The sequence below is a fragment of the Gallus gallus genome, chromosome 3 (assembly GCF_016699485.2).
Source record: "Gallus gallus isolate bGalGal1 chromosome 3, bGalGal1.mat.broiler.GRCg7b, whole genome shotgun sequence".
NCBI classification, from domain to species: Eukaryota; Metazoa; Chordata; class Aves; order Galliformes; family Phasianidae; genus Gallus; species Gallus gallus.
The window spans coordinates 69,164,902-69,177,050 of NC_052534.1; the positions used below are offsets into that span (position 1 = coordinate 69,164,902).

The 12,149-nt window shown below is 38.3% G+C and overlaps 1 protein-coding gene across 1 annotated transcript; it reads right to left on the reverse strand.

The window, feature by feature from the left end:
* Positions 1–8,426: 8,426 nt before the first annotated feature.
* LOC121113177 lies at positions 8,427–11,294 on the reverse strand. The gene is made up of 2 exons (XM_040698113.2): positions 9,766–11,294; positions 8,427–9,735 (listed from the first exon to the last, which is right to left on the reverse strand). The coding sequence occupies exons 1-2, from the start codon at positions 11,189–11,191 to the stop codon at positions 9,467–9,469; spliced, it is 1,695 nt and encodes a 564-aa protein (XP_040554047.1). The 5' UTR covers positions 11,192–11,294; the 3' UTR covers positions 8,427–9,466.
* Positions 11,295–12,149: the final 855 nt, after the last annotated feature.

Genomic DNA, 12,149 nt, shown 5'->3' on the forward strand with positions numbered 1-12,149 from the left:
GTAAGAAAAAAAAAAAGGGTGAAATAAGAACAGACAAGTTATATCAAAATAAGATTATACAAAACAAAGAGCAAATGCAGATCTTGACTAGGAAGATGAGCAGATGAACAGATTAAAATAATTAGTTGTCATGCTGTTATGCCAGAAACATTATTTTACATGGACTGGACAATGCAGAATAAAATTGTAGTATGACTAAAAATATACATATTCCAGCTTTATTATGGATTTTTTTTTTTTAATATGAACTTGAAATGTAGATGTTGAGATTCAAAACACCTGTGATTTTCTAAATAGGGAATCCAGTTTTGCTGAGGTGATAACAAGTCAAGACAGGATTTGTGGACAAAGTTATGACACTTATATCCAGAACAGAAGAGACAGGGTTTAGTTCTATTAAAGTCCATTACAAAATTCTACTGACTTTCTCTACTTTTTTCCTGAGATTATTGTAACATTAGTGCATTCTTCTGATACTTAATTTCCTGCAAGAGGATATGAAATATACTGACATACTGATTAAATTTTAGCGCCATAAAGTGAAGGCAGAATGCCGAAACCTTTCTATTTTCTGAAAATAAACCTTTTCTGGATAAATCGTTTTGAAGAGTCATGCACTAATTTCAAGATATCTTTATTAGTTAATCTCCTAAAATTAAGAAATCCTTGATCATATTTTTTTTTTATTATTCTTATTAATTATTGTTGTTAACATTTCAGAACTGAATCTAACCTTCTCTACAAATTGCTAAAATCTTTTCTTTCAAAAAATGCATACAGAATACCTTTTTCTGTCAGGAAACATCCAGTTGTCTGGAACACAGATTGATTTAAGCAAGTCACTGATTAAGTTTGTATTTTAGTATCTTAGTAAGATACCTAATATTTGAAAAAGAAATTACCTTCTGTGTTAGCATCATAAATGGTTATGGAAGCTATATATAAACTGCAGTTGCAACTCAAATTCAGAATCTATGTCATTTATTCTGTATACTTACTTACTTTCAAGAATTGGTCAGTCTGACTTAGTGAACAAAATACTTTCTGTAAAACGTCATTTCTCCAAAAAAAAAAAAAAAAAAAAAAAGATAAGCAATCCACTGGATTATTAGAGTTCTGAAGAACTAAGTGGTCTAGGCTGTGTGGATTCCATTGCGCATGGAAAGAGCAGAAGAATCTCAATGGAACAAACAAAAATCAACATGGCTGCCAAAATGTGTTGCCTTGAGGCAACTGGTCATGAAAATTCAGATTCCCTCCCTCTTCAAACCAGTGTCTTCTTAGATAGCTTTCTTAATGTCTGAGATGTCATCTTTCTGCAAGTCAATATTTTCCCAATTTTTCTTTTCATTCTTCCTTGTATAACAGCATAGTCAGAGCAAAACTAAGGACTAGGAACTATCAGAAGTATGGCTGATGAATTTGTGCAAATGTCTGATTAGGACCTGTCTTTTAATGCATGGAACTCTGCTTCTTGCCTCCTTGTTTGATGAAAAAACATTAAAATAATAACATATCTTAATTCCAGATGAAGTTTGCACCTGTCTTTTTCAGAATACCTGGGCCTAAATTTTATAAGAAGCAACTGAACATAGGAGCCAAAACTCCTGTGGATAATGAGGAAGAACTAAACATCTCCTGGGGGGGCATTTGTATATAGCTTTTTCCACTCTTCAAGTCATCCTAAATTGATGAACATGCAAGTGGATTGGGTAACTTAGCAGGTTGGTTTGTCCAACACTTTTCCTTTACCCTCCTCGTTTGGATGAAAGCTGTTCCCCTACAGAGTACCAGATGAATATCTTAATGTGTTCAGAAAAATCCTGTCGAGAGAATCCCCATTTGGCATATGTTGTTTGGCTAATTCACTTTCTGGCATTTTTCCATTTGAACTACAAGGAAAATTATACCAACTGAGTGGTACAGATCTCAGCAGGGCTGTGCCCTAAGCAATACGAGAAAAAGCAGCACATTTTAGGATTTTCTTTAAATTTTGATTTTATAAGAGATTAAAAAAAAAAAACATTAATCTTGCAATTATTTTTTATCAGCAAGTATCTTTAAAAAGAGCATACCTTGAAGTTTACTGCTGTTTTTTTGTTTTTTGGTTTTTTTTTTTCCAAAATATATTATTGGTAGTTTGGGCAGCTGATAAGCCAATATACTGTAATAAATTGAACAGGTAGTACCTACCTGCAGTAGTTAGAAGTCTGGATTTAATATGAGATTATCACTGTTTCCAAGTGTTTTGTTGTGATGTTTGTAATTGATCATTGAAGGGAAAGAAGAAGGCAGAAGCATAAAGTTGGGATCTTACCCTTGGAAAATTGCCATTTTTTCTTCTGTGCTTAATAGGGCCAAATGCTTGTTTTGACACTTCTATGATTTAAATTTTTTTTAAACTTTTATCTGTGAATGGATATACTATACATAGAGACCTTCTTGGTTTGCAGTGCCCCCCCTTTTCCTTTTTAAAAAAATGTGCTTTTTTTTTTTTAATATCATGCAGATTTTCTTCTGTTTTCACTTGACTTATAAAGTCTTGTATCTTGTTCAGAAATCTGTCTACAAAGTGCATGTCCAGTCCTTTTTTAAGAGACTTATTATGATTTCCCTACAGAACAGAAAATTACCTTTCACATTAGCAAATACACCAAAATGTTGAAAATGTAATATGTAAAGAAATAGTGAAAAATTAGCAGAAGTTTTTAAGCAAAGCCAATTTATACATAACCATGTAATTTAGGTAAGATCAGAATAGGCTTGAATGGAAGATGATAAAAGACAATAAAAAAGAATTAAAAGGGGCACTTGAACCACCACAATGAAGCCAAATGAGAATCAGAGGTGAAACAGAGCTGGGTCATAAATAGCAGTCACTTGTGAAGGCCTTCAATCATTCACCACTGTAACTATCTCCATGGCTGTTAGTATAAGACCTAACAGATTAAAAATGATGGATGGGAGAGACACAGTGGAATGTAATTAAATTTGGGCCTTCTGTCATTGTTTCTGTCATTGCCAAATAAAACAAGTGAAACAATCTATTTATTTTGTTTTAATATAACACCAAAAAATGAAAAAGAAGCCTTAACTATAAAGAACAAGCCACCTTACAGCACCTGCAGTATTACTGGGAAATTCATGGTTTCAGAGGCAGTTACCACTGAAACTGTGAATTTCCTCGTAATACTCCTCCTAGCAGTAACCTTTACCATAAAGCCCAAAATAAGAGGGGAAATGATTAAGTGGGTAGTGAGCTGGAGCCAGAACATAAGATACATTGTAGCATTCTCTCATTTTTGTCTTACACCTCCTTAATCATTGCTTATGCTTTAAAGACAGGCATTTTCAACAAGGTCCTTTCTCTGTCCTGTTTTGGTGCAGTTTCTAACACAGCAGGATCCTTGCCTGTGTTTATTATTGTGATAGTTTTTAATCAGTACAAAGAATCTTGATTAGCATTTGCCTCACTGAAGATTATATATGGCATAAATGACATTTCCATGATCAGTTTTGGGAATTTGATAATATATTTTTCAATCTGCTTCTAGTCTACATGAACTTCCTTTTTTATTTAGGCTGTTCATTAATAACTCATGATTTCTGTAACAGTGGCAACAGAAAGAGTTAAACAAAGACACACAATAGTGCTTTCTGAAGGCATAGAATGAAGTGTCTTTTGCAGGTTTCTCAAAGCACTAAGCACAGTACATTAATTAATGACAAATGTGGTAATCAGACATTTCTCATCAACTAGTGAAAGAAAAACTGTGCATCATAAGTAGCATTAGTTTTTAAACTTTGTATAATCTCACATAGATTTTATATGAGCTTTATTTAAAATTATTTGATACTTAAATATTTTTCAACTGAGGAAACAAGTGAAGGTTCATGGTTCTCCGAACTTTTGTATGCTACTTTGTCCCTCTTTTTTTGGATAAAGAAAATAACAAAGCAATATACAAGATGCGAGTGGCAATGACACACAAGCAAGGTTCATTACATCTCACTTGTTCACATCTAGAAAACAAACTCCACAAACTAGAATGAACAGCTCCTATAGTAGCTAATAATTACAATAAAGTCATTATTGTTTAAGAGCTGATGGTGGCAAATGTGCATCATTTCCCTTGAAGAACATTTCATCAACCATAAACTCTAACACAGAGGTAGGTAAAGAAGAAACTAATTTAGAGTAGATACTTGCCCTGTGTGCCTTACGAGTACTATCAATTTCCAGTGTCCTCAGGTCCTACACATAACATTTGTTTTTGCAATTCACTTGAAAATTCATTAGTAAAACTATTCTCTCTGAAAATTCATTGACTTCCCCCAGTACTTTTATTCTTTTTGGACTGTATCTCATCTGCCATATCTGATCTTGAGGTATATTAAGACATCCCTGATTTTCATTCCCCACCTGGTAACTTTCTACATAAAAACTTGAGTTTAAAAAAGCAATCCTCTGCAACAGGCAGCCTTCAAAACACAGCAGCCACAGAGGTTTTAAGGGAGACACATTTCTCTTTATGTATATCCTATCTAGATAAACTACAAGGTTTTTATCAATGTTGATGTATCAATCATGTTTAAATTTTCTATAGATAATGATAGTAGGGAGGCACGGTGGTCAGTTAATATCTATGTGGTATATTTCCCTTAGTAAAACACAGAATTAGATATCAAACAACATAAGAATACAATACTGTTTATAGATTATACAGAAATAAGTGTTTTAATGACCTCGATACCAAATGACCATTATGGATGTTACATCTATTAGAATAAGCATTTAATTTATCTCTCAAGTAGTTGTTAAAGTAATATTGAAAAAGTTTTAATCTTCAATGCAAATGCATTAACATTTTTCATGATTCAGAGTAAGTTACTGGTAATTTCTGCATTTAAAAACAGGAAAAATAATAGGAAGAAGATGATGGAAATGATGGCTCCATTTAAATCCCTTCTTGGATTTGATAAATAATGTCTTAAAGGGAATTTACATCTTAAGACCTGAAATTTATATCCTCTCCTACAGGAAATTCCAAAAGAACCCCTCTGTATATTCCTACCAACCTCCTCCCCCTCCCCCCCTGGTTTCTCCATGTTTAGTTCGGTTTACTATTGGTGAAAGCTCATGAATGTTTTGCAGAATCTTTAGATTACTGTGAATGGGTCCAGAGAAGAGGCCTTGTCACTTAAGTCACTTGGAACTTCACATATAGGTCTTTTATCAATGTCTCAATTTCTTTCATGGAGAGAAAGTTGTGTATAGCAAACATCTTTCTGTTGAGCTAGTGGCAGTATATAATATTTTCTTTGCCAACACTAATTAGATGAAAATGTAATAAGTATTCTTACAAGTTAAACACTTCTTTCCAAGTGCATGAACAGTTCTGTTCAAGAGCTTTATGAGTTGCTTGTATAAATAATCAAGAAAAAAATTACTTCTGAAAATTTTAGAAGAAAAAAATTATACCAGTATTTTAAGAGCATAAACATGATCTCAAACTTTTAATTTGATTTTTGAAAACATGAAGAAACTGTTTCAGAATTTCTTTAGCAAGATATTGTAGGCAGTAGCAGCAATAATTAATGTCTTCACAATGTAATATTATGGAAAATGCTTGTTACAGCATTATTCTGTTTGACAGAGCTCTCCTAGGACTGCTTTCCACCATCTGGACATAATGTGAATAATCGCTTGCAATTGCATATGTTTAAATACTTGTAAACTTATACACAAAGCTGTTACAGTATCTTAACTAGAAGGTAGGGCTACCAGTTCGAGAACATAAAGTACTTCTGGGTGATGATTTTAATGATCATCTATGGGATACAATAAATATTCTATGCCTGATGATAATTAAATCAAGAGTGGTTGTCTTTCCAAATTATGCCAAGTGTTAGAACAAGTCACAAAATTAAACAAAATTAGGAAGGATTTCATCCTGTTATTTCCTGCAGGTTCTAATTTTATTCCCTTGAACATATGCTAAAATTTTGATTGACTTTTATTAAATAAAATCTAAATAAACTTTCCAATTATATTGTAATTACTTATGAAGTATATACATCAATATAAGGGGATTTTTTGACTTTTTAAAAGATAAAAAAATCTTCTCACTTGTTCTAGCTTTCATGAAGGAGTTATCAACACTGGGAAGTCTGTGTATATAAAATTAAGTAATTGTAGCCTACTGTTTGAAATTTGGTTTGAATGTCTTTATACAAACTCAAATTTCATTAAATTTGAATGTATCATCCCCACAATCATAAGGTTCTTTCCTACATTTGGAATATTACTACTTGAATGCTACTTGAAAAATGTGATAAGCAACTTAAAGAGGTACTTCCAATGTCACGTTCTGCAGAAAATTCTAAATCTGTTTTTCAGCACCAGAATTAATGTACCACAGCTCACTGGCACAGAAAAGACCACTCACTTTCTTTAAATCTCTGTATACAATCTATTTCAGCCAAGGCCATATTCAGTCAGGCACAATGTCTCGGATTTTATCTGGTTCACACACAGACAAATCAGCTTCTTGCACATTACTTTTCTCCTTGTAAGCTGCTGACTCCAAACAGAACTTCCTAAAGCTTTCAGTAGGCATTCAACCGAAGGTTAAGAGTACCAACTATTTCTTTCTGTCTTGCTATCAAAACAGGGATCAAAATGATAGTAGTTATGTTTGCCTCTTAGCTGCTGGAGTTTCTGAGACAAGTAAATAAGAGCTTTTTAATGATGAATGAAACACTGATAGGAAGAGAAAATACTCAATCACACTGAGAAACAAGAAAGAAAAACACCTGCTGATGACAGTCTAAACGTTATTAAGCTTTTGAATCACTGGAATAATTTAAATATCACAGAACAATTCTTTTGCTTGTCTGTTGTTGTTGGTGATGGTCTTTTTCATCCTATATTTGAGCTTTTCAGCTTTGATTATTTTCAGTGAATAATAAAATAAACATATAAAACTATTGCTAATTAGAATATGTAACAAGAATAAGGCTGCTCTTTTTCAGAGATCACAAATACTTCTACGAAACAAACAAACAAAAACAACCAGCTGGATGTGCATCTAGATATTCCAGCTCTCCTTTATATATAGACATAAACATTGAGGAATACAAGTTCCTTTTTGTGAAAGAGTAATTCCTATCATGGAAACGTCAATGAAAATATAAAAGGCAATAAAGGTGCTGAGTCAGTTTCCTTGGGAAATTTGCAGGCTAGTCACAGTTCAGAAGAGAAACTAAACTTGCAAACTGGGAGAAAACTGAATTTCATCCACTCCATTCTCTGTTGTTTTTTCATTGCTTGTGGTTAAGAAATGAATTCAGAATAGGCTGAAGAATTTATAATGCGCTGTAAGTTATCAGAAATGCACAGTGGAAAGTATCCAGGATTTGCAGAATTTATTAAAATAGTTGCTAATAAATTTCCAATGACAGATATTTGATGCTAGCAGCTGATTGAAGAACATCAATGTTCAAAGACTACCAAGTTGTTCTGTTTTTCCCTTTTTCTCTCCCCACCAACTTCTATAACATGGTTTTCACTGTCATTTCTTGGTCTTTCCTTATTTCACTGTGTATAAATAGCATTACCACCTACGAACAACAGATAACATTTTAGATGATCACCGCTTCTACTTGGATTTTAATCACTTGCCAAAGCCATTTGATCTTCATGTTCTTCTGACAAGACAATTTGCAATGCATAAAAAAAAGAAAAGATCTGTAGCTTTCATATTTTATAATGTAGAACTAATAGGGGGTTCTTACCTATTTTTCCATGATTAAAGTAACACAAATTTATGCTTTTTTTGGATGATTAAAATAATGTAAGAATGTATAGCCAAAGTTGTTCATTAGAGAGATAATTTGTCAAGGTGATATAACTGTCTATACTAGTAGAATTTTTCCCTTGATTGTTTTCTACAAACAACAACAACAACAAACCACAAAGGTTTGATCATAATTGATATACTGTGAATTTCTTGTTTTACTTGCTTTGCTGTCTTTGTGAGAGGCAAACATATTTTCTATCCTGTTTTGTTTGCTGAGTGTGAGAAAGACAGGTACTTAAATATATCAGGAAGAGAAGCTGGATTTGTTTGTATAGCTGATATATTTAAAGAGGAGTGAGAAGAGTACTTTGAATTAAAAAAAAAAGCAACCTGAACTAATTTTTGTTAATCAGAGTATTTCAGTCTGAAAAATGAAGAACGCAACAAAGTGGCTCCTCTAAATAATGCTGGCTGCAGAAGTTGAACAGCTATTCACTTGCTTCTCAGAATCTCGGAATCACAGAATGGTTTGGGTTGGAAGGGATCTGTTGCATGTAGTCTCCGTTCGCTCATCCGGTGTTCGTCCTCTGTCCACATGTAGGGCTTACTGCTGGGCGAAACCGACCCTTTACCAGGTCGGGGCCAGATGCTCACCCAGACCCCAGGAGTAAGTGAGGCAAATGGCGTTTATTCACTACTAAACACAGCTTATATACATTTTTACCTAGATAACCGTGCTGTCATGTCCCACTCTGATTAGTTCACACCAGATAACATTGTGCCTTATTTGGCCGTTTCCACATTCTTTTATCATCCTTCTTCTTCTCCTGTTTTCTCTGCAACAAGGTCAGCACGATAGCACTATCTCTCTATGTTTAGGGAGAGGCCTGTCCCGTACATCCCGTGCCCCCGCAAGACGCCTACTACAACATCTCCCCCTCCCTAAGCTAAATACTACTTACACACACACCTAACCCGTACATCGCGAAGCAGCGCAAAACGCCTAATCCTAAATATATTTCAGCACACTATTCCTACTATTTTCTACTACAGTTCTTAAGCAATCATCAGAGCAACAGGGAATTCTTTTCCGTGCTCGGCCAAGCCTTGCCCCGTTACAGCACGAACGCAACAACCTAAACCCCTCTATAATTTTTCACGCAATCTATGATACTCAATGTGATAGTCAAAAGTCTTGTCCATCATTCGTTGAAGGCAAGCATCCTACAAGGCATGGAAGACAGATTAGAATACACACAAAGATTGCAAATCCTACTGCGAGAGCTTTAAGCAATTGCTTTAACCATGAACCCGTTCCCCCAAACAGTCCGTCCAGCCAGCTTCCAAAGGGATCACGCTCTTCTTTAATTTTCTGCATATGTTCTTGTGTCCATTGTAGTTGTTTGTGACACTCTGTAATCGCCATGGACACCATAAATATCAGCAACATCGGAAGTGTCAGCGTTGCAGGTGTAGTGCTCCTCTTGACGAGTGGTTCTTGATCCCATCGTCTGTCCCTCAGTTGTTCTGGAGTTGGCTTCGGTCTGCCAACGAAGAATTTCTGTAGAAAACTCGCACCTAGACTCAGTTTTTGCAGATATGCTACTTATATCTGGTATTACTTTTCGCGATGGTACCCACAGAATTTCCCAGATTCATGATATTTAACTGCTGCATACCCGACCACGGATACCCTTTAGCAAGCCCTTCCTGTGATCAGGAGGCCCTGACTGGCCTCCCCCACAGGGGCATTGTGCTCTAACATGGCCATACTGGACGTATCGGAAACACAGCCCTTGCTGCTGCAGCGATCTTTGCTGTCGCAGGCCAACAGCTACGACAATAGCTGTGACTAGCCTTTCATTAGTTAAATGAGCCACCTTGAGCTTATCTAAGACATACTGAATAACTTCTCCCGAGGTATTAAGCGTACTTCGGCCGGCTCCCGAGGTATTAAGCGTACTTCGGCCGGCTCGCAGCAATGCCTTAACATTGTCATGCGATTTCTGCTGCAAGCAGTCAATGATCACTGGCCCTTGGGCCGGTACCAGGAGATCAGACCCCTCTGCAGCAGCTAAAAGCCTGTCTGTAAAGCTTTGAAAGGATTCATTCGGGCCCTGGGTAATATCTGTGCACGGACTAGGTGGTTCGGCCTTATGCACAAGTTTATTAAACGCTTCCACCACTGCATCTGTGGCTGCTATTAGCTCCCCTGGCCTTAGTCTCGCTAGCTGGCCCTGGGGCAAAGCCACTCCCACGGCCTTCCCTGAAAGCCGCTGGATGCCGGTCCCATGCAGGGAGCAGCCCGGGCCGACCACTGCCGCCCCGGCACGGCCCCCCAACTCGGCCACCCAGTCCGTCTCCCATAACGTATATTGAACCAGCCTGAGCACCGTACGCATTAAGTTTGTGATGTCACGGGGGAAGAGAGGCCCCAGTGCAGCCAAAGTTTGTAGTGCATTTAATGTCAGAGGCGATTTCAGGCCTCTTTTATCCATAAATTCCACCAGGCGCGTAACACCCCCGGGGTCAGGCGGCACCCATTCGGGGCCACGATCACTCACAATCACCTGGAATGCCTCTGGAACTATACCCTTTCCCAAAGCCTCCGATCTAATCCCATTCCAGTCCGTCATTTGATCCCTCCCCCTGCACTCAAAGCCAGTCCCTTCTTTCTCTTCTACACTATCACTCGCACTACCGCCCCTGGGAGTGACCAGAGACAGTAGGCTATGCCCCCTGTCCGCATTGGACGGACCTTTCGTCTGGTCCCTCCCCATGTGGGCACTAAGTTGATCCTGCCCATGTAGATCACAGCTTCCTCCGCCCCCTTGAGTCAGGTAACACTGACGTAATTCTGATAAAGGATACAACGTTCCGCCTGAGGGGTTTGGATACGGGGGAGGGGGACGAGACAACGACCTTTCACTCTCTTGTTGTTTGTCTTCTTTTGAACTGAGCGCGGTCGGCTCAGCCGGCGCCATCCCGCCAACGGTCATTGGCGGCTCCGTCTCCTCTCGGCCCCTGCAAGAAACTGCTCCCGAACCCCCATCGGACCCGACCGGGTCCTGTGTCTCACCTCCTCCGCTGAGACCCAAAAGGTATCGAGCCTCCACCAATACCTTTCCCTCAACTCTGGCCGCTTTAAGGGCTCCTAATATCAGTCCCCACGTTTTAAGTTCCGTAGCCTTCTGACTGGCCATGGCGCGCTGGCATAGCACCGAGGTGAGCAAGTCCCACCTACTCGAATCCAAAACGTAGCGGGGAGAGTCCAGCTCCCCCAGCTCATTTAATAGCGACAAAACTGCCGCGATCTCCTTCCGGGAAGGAGCAGATTTTCCACAGTAGTCCTTACAAAACTGCACAAGTACCTTAATGACTTGGTCCATTGTTACGTATGCGACCTGCCGCCACCTCGCAGGCTCTTAACCGCAATACGTCTTCCGTGCGCGACCTGCCGCCACCTCACAGGCTCTTCTCCGCGTCACGGGCACGCCGGGCAGCCACCCTCAGCAGACAGATCACGTCGGGGTCACCACTTGTTGCATGTAGTCTCCGTTCGCTCATCCGGTGTTCGTCCTCTGTCCACATGTAGGGCTTACTGCTGGGCGAAACCGACCCTTTACCAGGTCGGGGCCAGATGCTCACCCAGACCCCAGGAGTAAGTGAGGCAAATGGCGTTTATTCACTACTAAACACAGCTTATATACATTTTTACCTAGATAACCGTGCTGTCATGTCCCACTCTGATTAGTTCACACCAGATAACATTGTGCCTTATTTGGCCGTTTCCACATTCTTTTATCATCCTTCTTCTTCTCCTGTTTTCTCTGCAACAAGGTCAGCACGATAGCACTATCTCTCTATGTTTAGGGAGAGGCCTGTCCCGTACATCCCGTGCCCCCGCAAGACGCCTACTACAACAGGGATCTTAGATTTAGTTCCAATATCCCTGCTGTGGCCAGAGTGGCCATACACTTTTCTCTACAGCAACTGTTCTTGCTGATGAAAAAAAAAAAATGAAAAGGAGCAAGTGATGAAACTGTAGTTTCATGTGTATTTGCCTAAATGTAGACAAAATTGTAAATGCCAGGTTAGATCCTTTCTGTCTGCAGGTGACGACAGGATAGACCATGAATCTCTCACAAGTATTTTGTCATATCTTCCTGTCCCATGTGTCTCTGCATGCTGTAAAATATCTGATATGAAATCAAAATCCTGTAGTTAGAAGCAAGCAAAAAAATATGAAAAGAACATGAAATAGTATTAAAGAATGATCTTTGCAGCAATAGTCTCAGTGGAAATACATACACTAATTACATAAGTTCAGGATGGGCAAAACTCACC

Coding starts and splice junctions, on each gene's coding strand:
- LOC121113177 (XM_040698113.2), bottom strand. CDS start 11,191: ATGGACCAAGTCATTAAGGTACTTGTGCAGTTTTGTAAGGACTACTGT. Junction 9,736..9,765: donor ATTGCTGCGAGCCGGCCGAA/GTACGCTTAATA, acceptor GAGCCGGCCGAA/GTACGCTTAATACCTCGGGA.